We start from the raw sequence: 23989 nt of genomic DNA on the forward strand, positions 1-23989 counted from the left end.
TCTATTAAAAAAAATCATTTTGTGTATATATTCTAACAGGCTGTTATCTATAGCTGTTATCTAGCCAATTAATCTGCAGTTTAAGTAACTGCATTGAAAACAACAGTTTTTTTAAAACAACAACAACACCCTGCTGCTTGAAAAACTGGAAGGACATCATTTTAGCTGATTAAGTATAAAAAAGATTAAATGTTGCACCACTGTTTTGTACACCACAGCCTGATGGGACAAAGAAGCAAAGCTCACAGAGTTAAAAGGGCAGGTTGGCTTTTTAAATGAGTTGGTTCACTGGGGACCTCAGAGACAGGATGGAGGCTTAGCGCCCCCCCCCCCACTAAAGTGTCTGCAAATGCATATCTTAAGTTACTCCCACATGAGTAAATGGCTATCATTCATGTCTATGGTGAGAAGTAAAGAGCTGCCCTGGGGGGAATACAGTTTCACTGAGTGTAAAACTCCTCCTTATCCTTGACACAGGCTGTGTACATAGTGTTAATGCAAACTTGGGGCCACAAGAGATCTGATTTTTCCCTGTGCACTTTTGTGCACATTCATCTACATATAAGCACTCAAGTCTCCAAACTAGCAGGTGGTGCTTGATGGAAAGTGTTCACAATGTGTAATATTGTCCTCTTCCCTCAGTAAGTACTGTACTTGCTACCCTCTCCCAGTTCCAGAAACCTGAAGTACATTGTGGGCATGCACACAGGTATTTGTTTACCTATGCATGCAAACATTTTTTAAAAGAAAAAGCATTATTATGACACAAGCTTTCCAATATACAGTGGTACCTCGGGTTACATACGCTTCAGGTTACATACGCTTCAGGTTACACACTCCGCTAACCCAGAAATAGTGCTTCTGGTTAAGAACTTTGCTTCAGGATAAGAAAAGAAATCGTGCTCTGGCGGCACGGCGGCAGCAGGAGGGCCCATTAGCTAAAGTGGTGCTTCAGGTTAAGAACAGTTTCAGGTTAAGAACAGACCTCCGGAACGAATTAAGTGCTTAACCTGAGGTACCACTGTACCAGACTTGCGGGTTAAAACGTGTTTATGTCATCCCACTAGCAGCCCATTGATGAATGCCACACCAATGGCAGTAGGAATGCAATTTTATGTTGGATTCCCCCCCTTTCCTTCTTTATCTGAGGATCAGGAAAATCCAAATTATATGAGAGGAAGGTGCAGGCTGCTACATGGGTGAAGACAACATCATGTGGACTATGGGAAAAGCATGCACACACATAGGATGTATTGAGTTCACTTTAAACTGACATGTACCAAGGGGTATACAGAACTCAAATGTACAGTACTTCTTTTGTAATGCCTTGCCCACGACATTTTGGTAGTCTCTGTTTGTTACAATATTCCATGGCGCAGTGGTAGAGTGCATGGTTTTTGTGTATATATAGTCACAGCTCCAATCTCTGGGCACCTCAGTTTAAAGGCTTCAGAAAGCAATTCTGGGAAAGGCCCCTCTGCCTGAACAGCAGCTGCCTGTCAGGCTAGATCACCTTTGCCAACTTGGTGCCCTCCAGATGTTTTGGACTAAAATTCCCAGTCAGTATAACTGACAGCCTGTGCTGGGCCACGCAGCCCAGGTCTACCCTAATCCAAGGGTTCCGCGAGGAGTCAGTCCAACAGGGCCAAGGCAGGAAACCAGGCTAGGTCAGGCACAAGGTCTCAGGCAGGTTCCAGCAAGCAGCAATGTTGCTCCCATCTCTGCTGGGGTAACGGCTGGTCCTGATCCCCCAATGATTCACCTCCCTGTCTTGCCCAAAGGCGAGCACTCCTCTTGCAAGTACTCAGGTCTCTCCTTCTCTCAGACCTGAGTCTCTGCAGCTCGGGAGATGTTGGTGGGTTACTAGACCCAGAGGCCACCCAGCCTCTCCTGACCCAACTGGGAGTGGAGCAGCTGTACCTGATTGCCCAGCAGAGGTCAACGAGGTAATCCCCGCATCTGGAGCCAGGGCAGGCTCAGGCCCCTAACTCGGCCCAGCTGGTGCTTGTTGCAGGGGAACCTGTGCAGACTGGGGCTCTTCAGAATCAGGCCCTAGACTCGGTTCAGATGCTGCCTGAGGCAGAGGATCCAGTGCGGGCTGAGACTCCTCCGGCTACGAGTCCAAGCCCGAGTCCCAGGCCATCACACAGTCAGGGATGATGGGACTTGTAGCCTTACAACCTCTGTTGGGTACCAGGGTGAGGAAAGTCAAGACTAAATAAGACTAGGCTAGATGGCCAAATAGCCTGATATGGTACAAGGCTGTTCCCTATGTTCATCTCACACAGACACAGGAGTAGTTAACCTGTGGCCCATTCTTGGGACCCCAACTCCCATCAATCCGAATCAGAGTGGCCTTTTGGTCCAGGATAGTGGGAGTTGTGGCCCCACAGTGCCAGGAAGGCCAAACGTTTGTAAGCCTCATTCTAGCGTCACCAATGAGTTCAGCCCAATGAGCGACTGTGCATGTCATGTGACACCCAAGCCTGCTCCCCCTCCCCATTTTCATTAAGAATACTGTAAGCAGATGCCTATAGCGAGAAGCTGCCCTATAGGTAGTCAGACTATTGGTTCCTTTGGCTCAACACTGTCTACACTTGATTGGAGCATCTCTCTTTCAGACAGTGATCTTTATCAACCTTACCTGGCAATGTCCAGTTAAGCATTTGTTATGCCATTATTAGTGTATTAAGTACTGAGTGTGCCTACATGATTATGCAACTTGCTGTCCGCCATTTGTAGTGCCTGATGTTACAAGGCCCAAACCCTACCGCTGTACAATCTCCAACTAATGGGAGGAAAACAGCAGAAGACCGGGTTGTCAGGGAAGCCTATCTTCACCACAGAATTATAACTAAGTCTTCGGGTCTTCCTAAGATGAATCAAACCAATAACTGGTTTTAAGCCATGGCCCAAACGCTGTCAGGGCCATCTAGCAGCAGAGATGGAAATGCATCCCATCCAACTTGCCCTTATGATTGAACAGCACTAGATTTCTGCCCTTCCTGCGCAAATGCATCACTGAGAATTCTCAGCTTTCACTTCCAATCCTGATAAGTGTCTCAGTGGCCATCCATTCATGAGCGTCCCCTTGTGCACCGATTCTCCTACCCCCTTCTCCCCTATATATAAAGGCTTGCATTGTTCTGGAGGGCTGATGTGTGGAAACATATTTTGGCTCTTTCCTGGGAGGCGAGGGCCCAGCTCGGGGCCTGACTTGAGCGGAGCTTTTTCTTTAAAACAAATCTATTGTTCCCTGCCACGCCCCTGCTCGCATATTGATATATTCGCTCGAACAAAGATCCCCCCCCCCGGCTCAGACAGACTTTGACTGAGAGCAACAGACGACTGCCACCCCCCCCCCTCCTCCTCCTCGCAGCCGTTCCTCCCTAATTTACCCAGAAGTGCTTTGGTGCGCGTTTGCGTTTCCGCTGGGTTTTCCTGTCGGGGGAAAGGGAGAGAAGGGGCGCCGCTTGGCGTCCTCGGGCTCCGCGGAGTCTATTTTTTTTGCATCCCTTTCCCACACCTCTTCGGCTCGCTTTGTCTGTCTCCCTCCAAGCCTCACGGAGGAAACTCTCTCCGCCGGGGCGCCCGGTGCCCTTTTTTTGCGCTCCGGCGGCGGCGGCAGCAGGAGGAGAAAGGCAGAGGAAGCAACTGCGTCCGGGTGGCGCTTTTTATTGTTCGCGTGCGCCTTTGGGTGGGTTGGTGGGTGGGTGGCAAACCCTTCTGTGCGCGCGCGTGTGCGCGCTCTCGAGGAAGCGGGGCTGCTGCTGCTCCACCTCCTCCTCCTTGCCCTCCTCCTCCTCCTCTTTTCCTTCCTTCCTCCCTTCCCACCGCCGGCTCCCGGCTCGCTATGTTGGATGTGGCTGGCTGAGGAGGAGGGAGCGCGCGCGCGCGCGAGGACAGGCGCATCTGGTTCCTCGACCATGGCGTAAAAAGCCGACCTTCGCGCGCACCAGAGGCTGAAAGGGGGGGACGGGACTCTCCTTTTTTTTTTTTTAATAAAACGACGACGGCCACAATTGAACCGACAACCCCTCCGCCAGCCTCCTTGGGAAGGAAAGCTAAGCGGACCCGAGCTGCCTCCTCCCACATCTCGCCCTGCATCCCTCCTCCAATGAAGAAGAGTTTTATCCTGGAGTGAAGGAAGAGAGGGAGGAGGGGGGGAAGGAGAAAGAGAGAGAGAGAGAGAGATTGGGGGTTTTGGGTGAGGGGGGGTAGGAAGGAAGGGGCGGCGCTTTCTCCTCTCCTTCACCCTGGCGTGCTAGCAGTGCTTGCCGTCTTTTGTTAATAGAAAGAAAGAGGAATTATTTAATAGAAGCGACGGGGAAAATGGCGAACGACTCTCCTGCGAAAAGTCTGGGGGAGATAGACCTCTCCTCCTTACGGGTGAGTGCGGCTGGAGGTGGGCTGGCTTGGGTGGGGGACCGGCTGGCTGGCTAAGCGGGGCGCGGCAGGCGACCCCTCGTTCCCTCGCCCCGCTCGTCTTTTCTGCCTCCCGCTGGCCACACAAAGCGGGAGACGTCTCCCCTGGCGTGGCTTTTGTTGTTCGCAGCTGGGTTGGGGGAGAAAAGCGGGGTGGGGGGTAGGGAGGGAGAGTTGGGGGGTGGCGTTGTTGGGGGAAAGAAGCTCCGGGGTTTGCAAGGGGGGTGGTCGCGGTTGCTTGCTGCGGCTGAGAAGGAGCCCTTCGGCCGGCTGGCTGGTTTGTCATCGCCCCGTTTTGTTCCTTGGAGCTTATGGGGAGGGGAGAGAGAGAGATGAGTTCAGTCTTGGGCTGCTTTCCTTTGTTTGCATGTATTGGCATGTGCGTGGAAAATCAGGGCGCAACAGCTGTACAGCCAAACAATCCCCTCCAGACAGTGGCGTTTTTGGGGGGCGGATGGGTGCGCCGATGGTGCTTTTCTTATCTATATAACCCTGCTTTTTTCCTCTTATCTTCCTCCCCCTCCCTTCTCCACACCTTTATTGTGTAGGACCCTGCTGGGATTTTTGAGCTGGTGGAAGTGGTTGGAAATGGCACATATGGTCAAGTTTATAAGGTTTGTGTCAAGAATTTCATTTCCTTTAAAAATAATAATACATGCACATTTTTCTCTTGCACAGCCTTGATGCTGGCTGGCCACCCTGCTTTGCAAACAAAAGTTAAGGGGAAGTAAATCTCTGGTGGCTTTGTGACACAGCTGTCAAGCTCTGCTGTTTATTCCCTCAATGACCCTTTTGGGGTCTGAAGAACCCACTGAGTTAGCTTGTTGCTGCCCCAAAATTAGGATCCAAGAAGCTTTTAAATTGTGTATTCTCCTTCACAACCATCCAGTCTTGTTTATTCAGTTGGCCCTGTCAGTATGCTGATATGTGATAGTGGGGAAATTGGGGGTGTTCCTGCCTTTATTGAAAATAGATAGCTTTTTTTGGTGGGGAGAATGTCACTAGCTTTCTTTGTTATGGATCCTTCCAAGGCGTGTTAAGATGTGGAGACTGGCATCACATTACCTCCAGTGTCTTTTAACTCTGTAAGAGGGTGTGGATGTAAAGGGGTGGGGTGAATCAGGGTAAAAAGAGCAGGGAATGTTATTGTATGTCTGGAGAGCAGAAGATCAGAATTCATAGAATAACCTGTTTGACGAGCAAATGATTTGGGGAGAAGCGCACACATACAGAGGAAACAATTGTAGGATACTGAGAGATGTTGCTGTTTTCAAAGGCTAGGTGTGAAGGGAAGATAACAGCCCCCCCTCCCCCCAAAGTCTGTTATATAAAAGGAACCAATATTGAGATTTCATGGCTGTGTAATGTTTAGTCACCCATATGACTAAGTTTTTCATTGTACATTTTACATGAGTAAAGGATGGCCAAGCCTAAGGAAGGTTTGTAAAAGATAGGAAGAGGTTTGCTTGTTGTTTGGTGTGCACCCAAGTCTAATAAGCCTGTCTTCCAACTTATCACAATAGAGGCTCCTTATCACAATAGAGTTTCAGTACATGACCAGTTGTGGGTCCCCATCTTGTGTACATTCAGTGAAAAAAGTAGAGTATGTGTCTTTGTATGTCCATAATGGGGGACCTATGGCTCTACAGATATTGGTGGACTCGGCAACTCCCATCAACCCCAGTCCAGTGTGATAAATGGCCAGGGATGCATCTATAGGGCCACAGTTTCCCCATTCTTTGTTTACATGCTTGTTCCAACGTGGGAATCACCTTCTTTTGATGTGTGGTGTCCTTGGTATTTCTCTTTTGTTTTACAATGATCTACAAGCTGTATTTTGTAAGGAGATTGTTGGCTGGATGAGCGGTAGTGATATGAAGTAGCTTTGATCTTGCTGTAAACAAAAGGAGTTAGTCCTATGCAATGTTAAAACGACTTTAAAACATGTCTAAGTTTGAGGCTGATTTATGGCTGACCCTTTGAAACTGTTTCATAATGATATTTTCCCCTGCAATTTCTTTGCTTGTGAAGCTTATATATCACATTGGGTGTGTCCTCTTCCTGCTACCCCTAGAAGGGAGTTCAGTTGTGTGAGTTTAGAATCTCTTGTAAATAAAACGAGTAGAAAATAAGTCAACTAATTTGACAATGCTTTGAGCTAAATAAAATGTTTTATGAGTTGACTATAGGCTGGCTGATTATAGTTTTACTATTTATTTATTTTTTGCTTGGGTGCCATTCCAGTGTGGAATGAAAATAGTAGGTAATCACTCCAGGGTCCCATAATATTTACAAAAGGTGGCTGACTACATCATGTAAACAGAGGGCTTCGTTATTGCCAGTAGTGTATTGCCAGTATATACAATGGAGAGAAATGTGATTGTGGAATACCTCTGCTAGAGATAACGATGTTTTGGTAAGTTGCATACACACATAGAATCAAAGTGGTGTGAGCCCAAATGTGCATGTGCCACTTTTGCTTCAAAGACGTTATGTGATGCAACATCCTGTTGCTTTTTTTTGGTATGGCAAAAAAATACCCATTTGGCTGCATGGAAGGAGATTCTTCTTACCTATCCAATCACTGCTCAGGTTTGGGGACTGGACAGTATCCAAAGTGATGGAATTTAGTTAATAGTTGAATAACTGGTAAGAGATCCTAAGATAACAAGCAACTTCAAGATGAAGTCGTATTACAAAGCTGTCTTTGGGACCAGTCCTTGGAGTTAAAGCCCTGTGACCAAACTGAGCGATTCTTACAGAATTTAGCTGGCAGTAAACCTGTACTTTGAATATTTCAGGGTATGCCCAGATCTCTGTTTGATGCTGCACTTGCCATGCTACTGATAATTTCAATTCTGGGACCTTTGTCTTGATATAATGAATATCAGTTGAGCTGAAAATCGGGGACATAGTGAAGCGACTACAACTTCTTATGTATTGAACTATGCATGAAAATCAGAAGAATATTAAAGTTGCCTTTCTTTGTTTTGTCTTAATTATATTGTGTATAACTTTTTGCTTCCTGGTTTGTTGGGACTGCACAATAGCTTAAGTATTCTTGTTTCGTATAGAAAACTTAAAAGTTATTTTTAAAAGCTGTTGTCCATGAATATGTCCAACTGTCTTCTTAGCATCAATTAGCTGTGGTAGATTGGCTATTGCCCTAAGATATGAAAGAAGTGAAGCAACCATGTGCAAATAGTGTTAAGGTCTAAGGTTTTCTCTTTTATAGGAACTTCTTCACAGATATTGGCAAAGGAAGCTATGTAGTAAATCTTTGAAAGTATGTGTGTCAATTCATGCTAAGGCATGTGTATGAGATGTTCAAGGCCAGCCTTACCATTGATGTCATTGTTGACGTCAAAGAGATACACTAGTACGCAGTTTATTGGTACACGTAAATAGGAGAATCTGTGGCCCTCCGGATGTTTTCCAAATCCCATCGGCCTCAGCCAGCATGGCCAAGAATGATGGGAGTTGTAGTCAGCAACATCTGGCGGGCCAAAGATGCACCAGCCCTCACATCTGTTTACAAATGTGTCTTGGCGGGGGTGGGGAGAGTCACTTAGAGAGTATTTTTTAAAATTAGCATGAAAATGAAATAATAGATTACATTGCTGTCCCAACCACCCTCTGGGTTAAGCGAGTAAAATGTTGTTGTTTCAAAGCTATTTAAAAAATAGAACATTTAGAGGTTAAAGGAAAGCAGTAGTTGTGAACCTCCCACAGAAGTTTGACGACTTTTGTGCAGCAAATAGTTATGTCTGGCAGAAGTACAATGAATAAAGCTATTTGGGATAAGATAAAATTTGTCTAGAAAGCCGGGTATTGTTAGAATGTCAAAGAGGAACCCCTCTTCCCTGAGTTGAGGTCAACTGATTGTCAGCTAAATGGCATGTACAGACTTGCCCACTGGTGTTCATTCTCTCATTGGAGAATGGGGAGCTGAAATGTTCTGCTGTGTGCATGTTCTTTCCTGTGTTTATATTGTGTAGTCTGCCTGATCCTTAAGAGACAATAGGCTGTTTCACATCTATTTTGTTCTAATGTTGGGCATGTTGAATTAGCGCTAGATGGTAGTATGAAATTAGCTGTATAAAATTAGCTAAATGATTTGGACTTGGCATAGACATTGCCTGTGGTTGTGTTTGTTTGTTTGTTTCTATCTGCCTCTTTTGCTAAGAAACTCTCTATTGAAGTGCTTCAAGACGATAAAGTAGAATCTGAATTTTGCAATCACCAATATGGGAATGAAACTGGTGAACAATGCAACGCCAGTTTAGCAATTCTCTATGGAGTACCTTTAAATAAGATTATAGGCACCTAACTGTGCTTGACAAAACTATTGCCAACGGCTTAAGCAGTGCAAGTACCTCTGGTGTAGAATACCTTGACCATACTTGTTTGCTTATGAATCACAACAGTCTAAAAAATCTGTGCTTATTTGTGTGGGCTGAATGCACATTCGTGCATAAAAGGCTACATGAACTTCTGTGTTTTGTTCGACTCTGTGAAGTGTTTTATAGCAGAATGATTCATTCTTGGCGGGACATTAATTCGTTAATTACAATTATAAAATGAAAAAGTGCTAGCAATCTACTGGGGCACTTGTAGGAACATTATACTCTGTCCTTTTGATGCCTGATGGCCACAAAAACCATCAGCTGACTACTGTTTTCTCCTCCCTTCATCATATATCTCAGTGCGGCCCTTTCCACAACCCTAAGTTCTGTATTGTGCTATTGCCCATTCCTGTTTTTGGGGTCTTTGGTTTCACTGAGAGGCAGAGGACACTTGACAACTATCTGCTCATAAAGGCTGCGTCGAGCCACTTCTGGAAATACAGTGGAAGTTTCGTGCTCATTTCCATGTTGTTCACAGGAGAAATAATCATTCATTCGGAAAACCATTTGGATTGCAATTTTCCAGTGTGCTCGTGTGATGAAATTTGGGGCAGTATCCCAGCACACAGTTCTTTCCTGCCATTTAAAATTGCAGGTGACATGACACTATGTTGATCAAGAAGCCACGGTTCCATAACCGTCAGCAGTTGCTGAGGTGTAGAAGCAACGTGAAAAACGGGGATGGATGTGCTAGCTTTATAACCAAGAAAGCTAACACAATAAACCCCATGTCTGAATGCAGCTATCATGTTTACAAGCATGAAGAGCTTCTTTTGAATTGCCTAAAATTGGCAGTTCCTGAGCCTCCCCTGCCCCCAGTTGCCTGCTCCCTGTCCACTGCCACCCTGGTGCAACTTTTCAGCAAGATAAAAAAAAGTTGGCCCTTCTGTGGTTGTATGCTGCTTAGCACTTTCATACTCAAAGGGTGAATGGAATTGTGGTAGCACTTAAACTTTTCTGTTTGGTATAGATGAGCGTCAAACTGCACCTCTGCTGTGTACACTGGAGAGATTCTAATTCTTCCTTTGTGAGTTAGGCTCAATTTATTTTGGGTGATTAACAAATCAAGTACTCTGAGTTAGTGGGGTATGTTTGCTTCAGTGGCTATAAATTTGGAGGGAATAGTTTGACAATGATGGCAAGGCATGCTCTGCAAAAAGACAATTGGGGGAACGATGATTGATTGCGCGCTCTCTTTTAAAGCGCAGAAATAAAAATCGAGCCCTACAGAGAAAATGTGTCATTCCAAAAACCAGCTGCTGTAAATATTTCTCATGTGCGTTCAGAGACCCCAGCACACGCTAATGATTAGAAAGTAATTGGCATGTTAGGTTTGAGCTATAACAGGAAATGTGCCGTTTGAATCAGGGATGACTCTCCTAGGTTCTCATGACTGTTGCTTTCTAGAAGCCTTGTGAGAATTAATTCATAGTGAAGGCATCTTTTGTTTGATTCATATTTCAGCTTTCCAAAGCTACATGTAAATTATGCATATTGCCTTAGTTCTGGCCCATACAGGAGTGATGTAATAGGGGATGGCTTACTGCTGATGTGAAAATAATCTGAGGCCTGTGAAAATAATTTCCCTCGCCAAGATAAAGCCATTGTTACTTCAGTAAATATGGTTTAAGGAAGCCTTGGCCATTGCCAAATAACTACTTTATCCTTTGTGTCCCTGTAGTAAAAAGAGAGAGTCATTTGTGACTTTACTTCATTTTGCTGAACATGGGAAAGAAATGCTATTCTTTACTGGTGAGCCACTATTGGTGAGGTCACTTGCTCTTGGGAAATAAGCCAGACCAGTTTCTCAAAAGTATGCACTGTGCTTTATACTTTTTCTTAAGAATTTGGCTCTGCACTACTTGATTATTTTTGGGGGGATGGATTACTTCTGCATAGATTGTATACATGTGCCTATGAGATGACACTATTATTATTATTATTATTATTATTATTATTATTATATTTTATTTTATTTCCCCCCACCCTTTTCTCCTAACCATGAACAGCTAAATGAATGCCATAAAGACCTGCAATATGCTCTGCAGTTTAAAGGTAAAGGGACCCCTGACCATTATGTCCAATCGTGACCGACTCTGGGGTTGCGGTGCTCATCTCGCTTTACTGGCTGAGGGAGCCGGCGTACAACTTCCGGGTCATGTGGCCAGCATGACTAAGCCGCTTCTGGCAAACCAGAGCAGTGCACAGAAACGCCGTTTAACTTCCCGCTGGAGCGGTACCTATTTATCTACTTGCACTTGGATGTGCTTTTGAACTGCTAGGTTGGCAGGAGCAGGGGAGCAACGGAAGCTCACCCTGTTGTGGGGATTCGAACCGCTGACCTTCTGATTGGCAAGTCCTAGGCTCTGTGGTTTAACCCACAGCTCTGCAGTTAGGTGGTACAAAATAGATAGCTCAGTCAGTAGAGCGTGAGACTCCTAATCTCCTAATCTAATAGGGGTCATGGGTTCTAGTCCCACGTTGGGCAAAAGAATCCTGTATTGCAGGGAGTTGGACTAGAATGATACTCATGGTTCCTTCCAATTCTACAATTCTATGATCCTATAATACATTCTCAGTAGAAGCCCCCCATTTATGAAGTTCCCTTCTCTCCCAAATAAAGCTGGCATTGACTTTTGTCACTAGCTGCAGACCTGTATATTTGCCCTGGCCTTCTGGATGGTTTGCTACTGTGTTAAATCTGCTGCGATAAAAATATTTGCAATGTTTTGTCATTGTTTTGTGTTTTGTTTCATTAAGATTACGTTTTAATGTTTTTACGGCTTTGTGACCTGTTCTTCACAATGAAGAGTGGGCTACAGTTGATACTTTAAACGTAACAAATAATAAAAGCAATATAGCTTCTTCCTGTATGCTTCAAAATAATGTGAATGAGTTACAGAGAAGCTAGGGGTTATTAAGGTGTTTTGTGAAAATTATTCTAACGGCTAAGGGTACGTTAACCAAACGGAGCCCACTAATTACACTTGTATCCTTCAGTTCAGAGATTGCTACCTTACTGCAGACTGTGGGAGCTTAGGCTTTGGAGTCTTCTAATTCAGGAAACGGAAGGAAGAAGTAATAGAAAAGTACTTAGTGCTAAGTAAAAAAATACGCCTTGTGGTGGTGAATGGAGCATAGGAAAAATACAAACACAGGATGAAAAATGGCTAAGTGGAATTTTCAGTAGGCCAACAATTTTGTATCCGTTCACAACAAAATGCTTGGGCATCAAATGCAGCTAATAAAACATGCACGTTGGGTTTTATCAGGTTTCCTCCTTCCCGGGGTTGCAGTATGTTCAAGCTGAACATTGTGGGGGTAGGAAGTCAAGTGTGGTGTAAGCTAACATGTTCCTTGGCGCGTTATTCTGAAATGTTGCTTTGGGTGTCATTTAAAAGCACACACATAATGCCCACTTTCCCACTATCGGTTATCAAAGTGGCTTAATTAAATAAGATGAAAAATAATCAGAAGTGAATCCAGTGGCGGCAAAGAGAGCAAAGACCACTTTAAGGCAGCAGTAGGGGACATAGCAAGCAAGAATGAAGCAAACTTCTTAAGCAGAATTCGGCCGAGAGGCATGAAAAGAATAAAATACTGTTTAGGCACCATGCAAAGACTGTTAGTATAGATGCCATGAGAATATTTTGAGGAGTGGGGTTGCAGAGGTGTGTCAGTCATGGTGGTGGTGGGGTATCTCAGGCCTGTGGGGTGGGGTACCTCTCCTCCCAAAGGTGGTGCTGTTGTCTAAACCACTGAGCCTCTTGGGCTTGCTGATCGGAAGGTCGAATCCCCGCAACGGGGTGAGCTCCCGTTGTCCCAGCTCTTGCCAACCTAGCATGGCAGTGCAAGTGGATAAAAAGTACCGCTGCGGCGGGAAGGTAACCAGCGTTTCTGTGTGCTCTGGTTTCCATCACGGTGTTCCGTTGTGCCAGAAGTGGTTTAGTCATGCTGGCCACATGACCCGGAAATCTGTCTGTGGACAAACGTCGGCTCCCTCGGCCTGAAAGTGAGATGAGCGCTGCAACCCCGCAGTAGCCTTTGGCTGGACTTAACCATTCAGGGGTCGTTTACCTATTACCTACCTCCCCTTCAGCCCCCCCTTATTTCTCTCTGCCACACTCCTCACTGGACCCCTGCTTTGCACTCTTCTTTTGTATTTCTGCAGTATGCCCTGATATTCTCTCTTGCTTGCCTGATTGGAGGACAGAGAAGGATGTGCGAGTGTGCGGCGAAACTAGCCTACTCTACATAAGTTCAAAATCTTCCCACTTCTCCCTTTGGCCTTGTCCACTACTGGCCCTGGCTCCTGACAGGTTGCCCAAAGGGACTCGGTTCTCTGGCTGAGAAAAGTTCCCTATTAAATCCACCTCCTCTCTAAGGGCAGGGGAACTTGAGAAGGGCATCCAGGTACATGGATGACCACTGGATTGTTAATGCCACTTTTCGCTGGACTAACTTCAGTGCTAACAAGCTGAGTTCCTTTCCCCCCAAACATGATACAGTGGTATTACAATGGTGAATAAAAATAGAAGCGCTGGCTTTTTAATCACCTGATTGCTGTACAAACAAAGGAGGCTGCAGGTTGCAAGCTTTATTAATTGTGGTGTAATTTGCCTGGTCTTGCAAGCTGAGAAACTGGTGTTTTAGAAGGTTTTCTTGGGAAACCCATAGCATCCTCAGCTGGACTTCCTGTAAGCCCAGGAAGCTACCTATGGAGCACCTGACAACTGTTTGCTTGTTGATGCTTAAATAGCCCAGTTCACCCATCTCATTAAAATGTATTTAAAAATAAATGATGATTTACTACATGGACAAGCAGCCTGCTGCTGCATACTGTTCAAGAGTCCCCATGTGTGGTACATGATGTGGTCATGTATGATGAGTGAAGTGGCAGCTGAAGTTTTGGGTCCAAATAATAAAAGATGGTGGCTGCTTCTGTTTTGTAGATGGTTTAATATCAATGCTTGTAAGGTTTCAGAAAGAAAACCAGCTGGGAACCCACTTCCTACTTGAAAAATCTCAGAAACTATTTGTTACTCTTCAGTGGTGGTCATCATGTCAGGAAACAATGGTAGAATCCTGAAATGAAAACTTATGTACCCATAACAAACCAATATAGAAAGTAGATTTCCTGTGTGTTCTTTCTGCATCTTATAGTGTAATATTTTATAAGTCTGAGGTTCTAATGGTGATAGGTATGGTTTTGTTGGGTTGGGCAAGACTTAATATTCCTAGCTTCGCTAACCCTAGTTCATTTAGCTCTGAATGAGTGCTGGGCTTTTGTTTTCCTCCCTACTGACTTTGGTGCTTTGATCCTGGTCTCCTTAAACCATAGTTTCTGTTATGTTCAGAACAGGGAAACTGTGGTTTTAATATTGGTGTTGATTCCGGTGAGGGAACCACAGTTCACAACCACAATTGAACCACAACCACCCAATTCAGGAATAATGGAAAAGTGTGGTTTGAAAAGACCAGGGCTGAAATCCTGAAACAAATGCATGAAGGAGACTGGGGAATGTCTTCTTTCTTCTTTCTTTGGTGATCACTCATAGTCGAGTAAGATTGTCTTCCTGAACACTGTTTTAACAGTGAGTCCGTAAGTGATTGTGGAGGCCAATTCTGGATCCACACGTCCTTCCACTGTGGGGAAATAGGCTTCTTGATGGGAGTTGATCACGGTGAGGCTTTGCCAAGCATTCCTTCCTCTTAGCACATTTCTCCCTTTCATTCTGAGTTCCAAGCGTCTTCAAAGTCTGCAACACCTTTGGTAAAGGCTGTTCTCCAATTGGAGCACTCGCAGGCCTGAGTTTCCCAATTGTCAGTGTTTATACTACATTTTTAAAGATTTGCCTTGAGAGAGTCTTTACACTTTTGTTGACCACCAGCGTTATGCTTTCCATTTTTAAGTTCAGAATAGAGTAGTTGCTTTGGAAAACGCAGGCAAGACACTGTGCTTTATTAAGCCAGGGATGAAATGTCCAAACTGGTCCATTGTATGGATGGAATCCTTAAAAAGATCACTGTGTTTGTGTAATACTCATGTTGATTCACTTTTAGAATTAGGGAAAGGGTCATAGTACAGTGAAAGAGCACATTTTCCATACAGTAGATTTTACGTTCAGTCTGTGACATACTGTTTTTTTAGTGTTTGCCCCCACCCCCAATCAACCATGGAATCAGTCTTTACTTTTTAGAAGCCAAAAAATCCTGATTGTGATATTTTTAATCTGCATCCTTTCAAACTGGACCAAAAAAGTGTCACATATTTATTTATATTTACCTTTACCTTTTACCTATTCTTATACTTATTAGTCTATAATATAGGAATATCTATGCCTGAGATGTATGTACAGTCATACCTTGGAAGTCGAATGGAATCTGTTCCGGAAGTCCATTTGACTTCCAAAACATTCGGAAACCAAAGTGCGGCTGCTGATTGGCTGCAGGAAGCTCCTGCAGCCAATCGGAAGTCGCAGAAGCCCCATTGGATGTTCGGCTTCCCAAAATAGTTCGCAAACTGGAACAGTCACTTCCGGGTTTGCGGCACTCGGGAACCAAAACGTTCGGGAGCTAAGTTGTTCGAAAACCCAGGTACGACTGTATTGGGGTGTCAATAAAGTAATGGAAATGCTGCCTTTGATTACAGAGGGGTTGACACATTCTTGTTGTCGTAATCTCAGTAAAACCCCTTGAGAGGTCTGATGATGCAATGCATTTCCATAATGTATCTTCAAGACTACAAAGCTTAATTGCAGTTCTCTCTGATCCTCTAAAGACAATTGCAATGCTGTGTTATTTACTGTACTGTACAGTACTTTTAATATTCTGAAGATGGGTGATAGAACAAGAACGGCACTGAAATGTCTGCTCATTAACTTGCAGATCTTTTTGTCTATATTGGGCAAATCCTAGTATACAACATTTCAACATTAAATCACAAGGGTTGCTTCCTTCTATTTTAGGGACTATATATATATATATATATATATATATATGCTTAAGTGAATGAAACCTAAAAAATGGTATACTTGTGGGGTAGAAGATGCAGAAAATGTCCCTGAATTGGTATGTATGGTAAAAAAGCATGTTTGCATCATCCTAGGAGCAAGATTGTTTTTTCCTTTGTATCAGTTTTTGAATCTTAACTTGGTGCCTGTGCATAGATATAGGATCTAGATCAGGCATCCCCAAACTCGGCCCTCCAGATGGTCCTGTTAGCTAGGGATGATGGGAGTTGCAGTCCCAAAACATCTGGAGGGCTGAGTTTGGGGATACCTGATCTAGATTAAATTGTAGTGGTTAGCAAAAGGTGACTTGATTTTTTTAAACCTCTCTTCAGAGATGTGCAAACCCCTGTGTGGAGAGTTTACCTGGCTGCTAAAGGCTGTAAATCTATGCATACTTACTTAGGATAAGCCCAATTGAACTCGGTACAACTTCTTTTGAGTAAACACGCTTAGGATTATATTGAACAAACAGGATGATGGGTGCCTGGCAGTTAGAATATTTTTCCTAGCTCATGATAAGCTTCCATATATTTATTTCCTAGATAAACTTTAACTCTACCATGCCTTTGCCTTCTTTTAAGCTAAAATCTGCTCAATAGCGACATCATTTTAGATAGAAGTAAATATTTATATTGGCTCATATATAAATACTTAGTCTTAAATCTGTTAGCTTTTCACAATTCCCCCCCTCCTTTTCTGATGCTTGAAGGACCATGCTACTGCATACTTTAATCAAATCTGTCTTTTAAAATCATGGTTTATACACAATTTTTTTTGTTCACTGCAGAAGTACTTTTTTTTCAAAAAGGGCAATACTCTGTATAACTTCAGCATTTCCAAAGCATATCTTTTAAAGAATGCTTTTAAATTACATATTTTTCCCTGCCTTACCACAATGGCTCAGGATGTATTAACATGTAAAACAAAACAGATTAAAATCTAAAGCAGTAAAATACCACAAAAGGGTTCAAATAATATTCTTTTCTGGAAGAAGTCTGTGGTAGGACTCTGGAGTGAGTCTTTTTTCCTTTCCTTTCCTTTTCTGGAGGGTGGGGATGCAGTTCCATAGCTGGGAACACTATCAAGTGCTGAGTTTCATGATCATGCTATTCTGACTCTGCACAGATGGAAAAACATGTATGTGCTCTTGATTCACTTTAGAGGTCGGTGGGGGTGGCAGCAGCATTCGAAATTCTTCAGGCGCCGGGAGCATTATGCACCTAGCTGTAAGCCACTTGCAACCAAGTGAAGATGCCCAGACGCCAGAATGGCACTTGACGTCTCCAGCATTTGGAGGTGCATGCCTGCGGATCCTTGGATCCTGACTGTTTTCACACACTAGCAAAATATCTAGTAGAATTCCTATCCATGGTATTTTATCCGCACAATCACAATGGGTTTCAGGAACCGAAAAGTCATACTGAAAAATACAACTTTTGAGCCCTCTGCGCTCAAAATGGCAACTAGGCATTCCATTTGGGAGACTATAACTGGTTTAAGGAGCCATTTGGTGCCTAACTTATACAGTGGTACCTTAGTTCCCAAACAAATCGGCTCCCGAATGCCGCAAACCTGGAAGTAAGTGTTCCAGTTTGCGAATGTTTTTCGGAAGCCGAACGTCCGACGCGGCTTATGCAGTTTCCGATTGAGTGCAGGAAGCTCGTGCAGCCAATCGGAAGCCGCACCTTGGTTTTTGAACGGTTCTGGGAGTCGAATGGACTCCTGGAATGGATTAAGTTCGAGAACCAAGGCACCACTGTACGCCTGAGTTTCTAACACTGGGAGGCAGTTGCTCTTGGGTAGCTATGGGTAAACATTTTGAGCGTGGCAATAGATTTCAGCCCTTTTCTTCAATTTCCTAGCATTGTTATTCCATGAAATCGTCTAAAGAGGTTCTGTTCCTGATGCCCCCAAGTGAAGTGAAACAAGTGGTTGCTAGGGAGGTGGCCTTTTCAGTAGTGGCCCCCTGTTTGTGGAACGCCGTTCCCTGAGAGGCTTGTTTTATAGTCAGCAGGTGAGGGCATCCTTATTTTTTGAGACATTAAATATACAAATACTGTCTAAAGTGTTCTAACCACTCTTTATCTGCTTTTATTCTCTCCTGTATGCTGGAAATTGTTATCTTATGTTGAGATGCATTTGAATCGTGTTTATCCCTTTATGAGCTCCAAAGCCATTCAGAGAACAGTGTCATTGGGCAGTTTTATCAAGTAGTAACTCAGTGCTGGGAAGTAGAGTTCTTGATGTTTTCGAAATAAAATACAAGATGCAGCTTCTACCTATGCATTCCATATTACGCCATCTGGTAAGTCGCTTGGGGAATGCGTGGGAAAGAGAGTGGGAGTGGCTGGGAGACGAGTCTCGCTGTCTGTTTATATCTCAGCTGTATCTCTATATCCTGTCCTTTTCTCAGAGGAGTTGCTCAGCGCGCTTACATTGATTTATTGTACCTTTTATGTATGCAGCCAGGCTTGTAAATGACCACTTGGCTAGTTCCTCTTGGCAAGTAAGCATTGCTTCTAGGTGACTAGACCCGGGAAGAATTCTAGAAGTTTTCTTCCAGGCTAGATTCATGTTTCATAAATTACTAATAAAACTCAATGTGTTTGTGATGTAGGCTAGTGTATTTTGTGTGTAGTCTCGTTTGCAAAGTTGCTTGCAACTATCTTGAGACATAAGTGTTCCACTCAAGTGAGTTTTATGTCTGATTGGGGATTTGAACCTAGATAGCTCCTCCCTGGTTGAAGTCTAATACTTCAGCTCCAACTGCATGGGCTCCACCCACCACAAGTAGCTTTTGCTTGTTGCCTGCCACTACAGGAGTGCCCCGAGCAGCCAGCCCTTGCTCTTCCACCGTGAAAAAACCACCACATTGCCTCTACCTTTATTGCCCTCACTGGCAGGCAGCCCACACTTTTGATACCACATGGACACTTTTGCTGGTTCTCCCCAATTCGGAAAGTACAACCGAGTAGCTGCTCTGAAATGTGTGTGGCACAAGCTTAAATTGGATAAGGTTTCAAATACTGCAACATAAATGTTCACTTTAAAAATTGCTTTTAATAATAGCATTTAATATTAACAAAATAAAAAAAAATCCTTCCAGTAGCACCTTAGAGACCATCATTCATAACATGCAGTGTCTGCAGTACAGGCGCCGACCATTTTGCGCGGGGACTCCCCTCCCGGCCCCTGTGCGCGTCGGCGGAGCGTGCAAATGTGCCCACTGTTCGCCCCCCATTCTGCCCTCTTCTGGGTCCAAAAGGAACCACGTCAGTGATGACACATCAGTTGGACACTCCTATAATGGTTGCCTTCTGTATGCACTTACAAATGAATGTACTTTTTTTTTTCTCCCTCTCCTCCAAAGCTGGTTTGCATAGCCAACACATACAGTGGTACCCCGCAAGACGAACGCCTCGCGAGACGAAAAACTCGCAAAACCAAAGGTTTTTTCGTTTTTGAGTTGCCTCGCAAGACGAATTTCCCTATGGGCTTGCTTCGCAAAACGAAGCTTGCCCCGGGGACAGCAGGTCTTCTCTTTTGAAGCAAGGGGCGGCGGGGAGAAGCGATCTTCTCCCCGCAGCCCCAGGTCCGGGGACAGCGGGAAGCGCTTCCCGCTGCCCCCGGACCTCTTTTGAAGCAAGGGGCTGCGGGGAGATCGCTTCTCCCCACCGCCCCTTGCTTCAAAAGAGGTCCGGGGACAGCGATCTCCCCGCAGCCCCTTGCTTCAAAAGAGGTCCGGGGGCAGCGGGAAGCGCAGCGCTTCTTCCCCGCTGCCCCCGGACCTCTTTTGAAGCAAGGGGCTGCGGGGAGATCGCTTCTCCCGGTGCTCCGAAGCGGGGCGGGGGGGCGGGAACACCTGCCCCAGCCGCCCCGCTTCGGAACGCTGTTCCGAAGCGGGGTGGGGGGCGGGGGAACACCTGCCCCAGCCGCCCCACTTCGGAACGCTGTTCCGAAGCGGGGCGGGGGGGGCGGGAACACCTGCCCCAGCCGCCCCACTTCGGGGCGGGGGGCGGGAACACCTGCCCCAGCCGCCCCGCTTCGGAACGCTGCTCCGAAGCGGGGCGGGGGGCGGGAACACCTTCTGAAGGCGGGCGGGGGGCGAAAGTCTTTGTCCCCCCTGCCCGCCTTCCCAGGGGCTTTTAAATCGCCCCGGACAGCGGAGAAGTCCTCCGCTGTCCCGGGGCGATTTTAAAATGCCGCCCGCCAGCATTTTAAGATCGCCCGGACAGCGGAGAAGTCCTCCGCTGTCCCGGGGTTTTTTAAAATGCTGGGGGTGGGAAGAAAAGCCCTTGTCCCCCCCCCCCCCAGCCTTCAGAAGAGGTCCGGGGACAGACTGTCCCCGGACATGGTCTGAAGGCGGTTTCCCTAGGAACGCATTAATTGATTTTCAGTGCATTCCTATGGGAAACCGTGCATTGCAAGACGAAAAACTCGCAAGACGAAGAGACTTGCGGAACGAATTAATTTCGTCTTGCGAGGCACCACTGTACACTCTTGGATCAAAGTTTGAAGGCTTAATGGGGAACCTCATAGCTTGCTTATGTGTTCTTTTACGTTAAAAAGAAAAAGAAAATGCAAGGATTTCAAATAACACGTCTAAGCGTTCGCATTGTGCACAGTGTAGGCTAGCACACTTTCTCTACTAAGCCTTTTAGTTTAAACCAGGGGTCAGCAAACTTTTCCAGCAGGGGGCCCGTCCACCGTCCCTCAGACCTTGTGGGGGGCCGGAGTATATTTTGAAAAATAATGAACGAATTCCTATGCCCCACAAATAACCCAGAGATGCATTTTAAATAAAAGGACACATTCTACTCATGTAAAAACATGCTGATTCCCAGACCGTCTGCGGGCCGGATTGGGCCAGATCCGGTCCCCGGGCCTTAGTTTGCTACCCATGGTTTAAACTGCTGCTAGCCCATGTGTTTCTACTGTAGTCTTACATAGAAGAAAATAACAGAACCTTGCAAATACTTTCAGTCTGGTACAGTACCACCCAATCTATTGCAGACTTCTTTGGAATGCACTGAGTAACGTATTAATGAAGACCTCATTTAATAATAACTAATGGGGAAGGACACATGGGGCTCAAAATAAATATAAAGTGAGATTATTAGAAACACTGGAGGAGGTTGTATGTTCCTTAGTTACATCTTCATGTGTTTATAGAACTAGACTGTGGGATGTGGGTGACACTGTGGTCTATGTTGTGACGTGGGGTTTGTGATTTCAGCTCTCCTGATATAACATGCTGGAGACAGTCTCTAGTAACTCTTCTTTATTAAGCAACAAGACTCAAGACTGGGGAGAGGAAAGCTACATTTATAGGGACAGGGAACTAGCAAGAAAGGATACATTTTGGAGGGAACAATATCACGCAATCACAGTCCTGCCTTTTGGAGGGAACCAATAAGACAGAGGATCCAAATACAGCAGCTTAAATGAACCAATAGTAGCTGTACCCTCTGGAACCAAAAGGCAGTTACTTTACCCTAATGCAAATACAGACAATAATAATACAGATATAAAATCCTTTGACTCAATACACAACAGTCTAATCCACTGAATCTCTTGGGCTGGCTGATCAGAAGGTTAGTGGTTCGAATCCGCTTGACAGTGGTGAGCTCCTATTGCTCTGTCCCTGCTCCTTCCAACCTAGCAGTTCGAAAGGATGCCAGTGCAAGTAGATAAATAGGTACTGCTGTGGCGGGAAGGTAAACGGTATTTCTGTGCACTCTGGCGCTCGTCACAGTGTCCCGTTGCACCAGAAGCAGTTTAGTCATGCTGGCCACATAACCTGGAAAGCTGCCTGTGGACAAATGCCAGCTCCCTTGGCCTGAAAAGCGAGATGAGCGTTGCAATCCCGTAGTTTCCTTTGACTGGACCTAACTGTCCAGGGGTCCTTTACCTTTTTAGAACGAGACTGCCTCATGGGAGCTTCCAAATACAGGGAATTTTTTTCTCTCCTGTATTTTCCCCCCCGTAAAAGAAATTTGAATTTGATGGGGAGGACAGATGCTTAACAAATGCAAGCAGGTGGGGATGGTTTTGTTTTGTTTTGGCATTCAACTCTGACGTGGCAAGGAATGGAACCTTTTAATATTGAACTAACTATAAAGTTTTGCTTCCAGGTTCAATGAACTTTATGAATGAGTGTTGTGGTGCTTTTAAGTGATTCTTTGAAAGCTAAACAATAACTTTTTAGAAAAACAGCATGCGTAGAAACAGAGGGCAGTATCCAGTTTACCTCTTAATTTATATTTGGGGTTCTTCTCAGACCTCTGGAGCAGATTTGAGAAGGTTGTAGGAGAGAGAGAGAGGAGAGGGAGGGGAGGTTCCTTTGGGCAGCCAGAGCTCTTTGAATTAATGAAAGGTCTTCTTTGGATGCAGCCCAGAGAGATTTCCCACTTAAATGCTGGAAGAGTTATGTGGTTTTGCTTCCTTTATTAAGTATATTGTTGTAGACCCTGATTTATGCATGTGCTGAATCATTCATATACAGTGGTACCTCTGGTTGCGGACATGATCAGTTCCTGGCTGCCGTTCGCACCCTGAAGTCCGCAACTAGAGTGGCACTTCTGCGCAAGTGCAGAGTGCGATAGAGCGCTTCTGCGCATGTGTGAAGCACGCAGAACGCTTCTGCGTGCAGCAGAACCTGGAAGTATACACTTCGGGTTTGCCGCGTTTGCAAGCTGAAAAGACACAACATGAACCTAACGCAACACGAGGTATGACACTGTGTGTGTGTGTGTGTGTGTGTGTGTGTGTACGTGTGTACACACCCACACACCCACACCCCTTGCTTAGAGACGTAGGTGGCTCTGTGGTCTAAACCACTGAGCCTCTTGGGCTTGCTTATTGGAAGGTCAGCGGTTCGAATCCCTGTGATGGGGTGAGCTCCTGTTGCTTGGTCCCAGCTCTTGCCAACCTAGCAGTTTGAAAGCATACCAGTTCAAGTAAATAAATAGGTACTGTTGCAGCGGGAAGGTAAACGGCATTTCCGTGTGCTCTGGTTTCCGTCATGGTGTCCCATTGCACCAGAAGTGGTTTAGACACGCTTGCCACATGACCCGGAAAGCTGTCTGTGGACAAATGCCGGCTCCCTAGGCCTGAAAGCGAGATGAGCTCTGCAACTCTATAGTTGCCTTTGACTGGTCTTAACTGTCCAGGGGTCCTTTACCTTTTTTTAAAAACTGAAAGTAACATGTCCCCACAGTTGAAGGCAATTCCAGAAATTGGCCCCTTCCCAAAGAAGCTATAAGTGTTTGGAGTGGAGTTTTGAACAGCTTTAGTAATTTGCCACTTTTCCATTGGGATGTTGATTCCATAGGGCTGTGTTTGATCAAACTCCCATTGTGTTGAACTAGCATTATCAATAAGTTGTGTACCACCCTCTTGTGTTGGGGTTTTAAAACCAACTCTGGTTGATAGCAGTCAAATTAGGTTATTTGGCACTAGGCTCTGCAGGATTCATCTAATTTGTCAGTGTCCATGTTAATGTTGCCATAGCTGTCATCTAAATATTACAGAAGTGTTCTAGATAGTCAGGGCAATTCCTTAACTAAATGAGGTTGTTGCCCATCTGACTATTTGACTGAAATCAGTGAAAGTGAGATGGGTGCCACAACCCTGTAGTCACCTTTGACTGTCCAGGGTCCTTTACCTTTACCTTATTCCTAGCTTAGTTATTTGGTTTTGTGAATACTTGGACACATCTTCCAAGATTGTGTTCTCCAAGTTTCACAGAAGGTACTAAGTTGCAAACAAAGCTGTTTTGTAAATCAAACTTTGGAGAATCTATTTTTGGCAATTGTTGGCACAGACTAGAAAAGTATTGCTTTTAATGCCTTGTGAAAATATCCTGACTTCACTTTATCAGCAAGAAATCAATCCAAAATGGTTGCTTCTTATTACATAGTTATTGAGGAAGGAGCAAGATGTTCAGGACTTTTAAGATGAGACGTTCTATTGCCTTGTGAAATATATGTCAAGCCAGAGGGTTGCAGCTAATACTGATATCTTTACTTGTGCTTATTTTGCTTAAACCATGCACAGACGTGTTGGATACCAGGTCTGTGGGACTTGAATGAAGCTTTAGTTCTTAGTTTCAGGTGATACTGAAGCTTGTAGTTTTCAACATGC

General features: G+C 45.0%; 1 protein-coding gene across 4 annotated transcripts in view; it reads left to right on the forward strand.

Moving 5' to 3' along the window:
• The first annotated feature begins 3717 nt into the window (after window positions 1-3717).
• Window positions 3718-23989, forward strand: part of MAP4K4 (mitogen-activated protein kinase kinase kinase kinase 4) — a 137714-nt gene continuing 117442 nt past the window's right edge. For 2 of the 4 annotated variants that reach the window (XM_081003346.1, XM_081003347.1), the window contains exons 1-2: window positions 3718-4389; window positions 4974-5039. In XM_081003346.1, coding sequence (XP_080859472.1) covers window positions 4333-4389; window positions 4974-5039 — 123 coding nt within the window. In that variant the 5' untranslated portion in view covers window positions 3718-4332. The remainder of the gene's footprint in view (window positions 4390-4973; window positions 5040-23989) is intronic. The other 2 variants (XM_081003348.1, XM_081003349.1) reach the window with 1 other exon arrangement.

The sequence above is a fragment of the Podarcis pityusensis genome (assembly GCF_964106645.2).
Source record: "Podarcis pityusensis genome assembly, chromosome: 4".
Taxonomy (NCBI): domain Eukaryota; kingdom Metazoa; phylum Chordata; class Lepidosauria; order Squamata; family Lacertidae; genus Podarcis; species Podarcis pityusensis.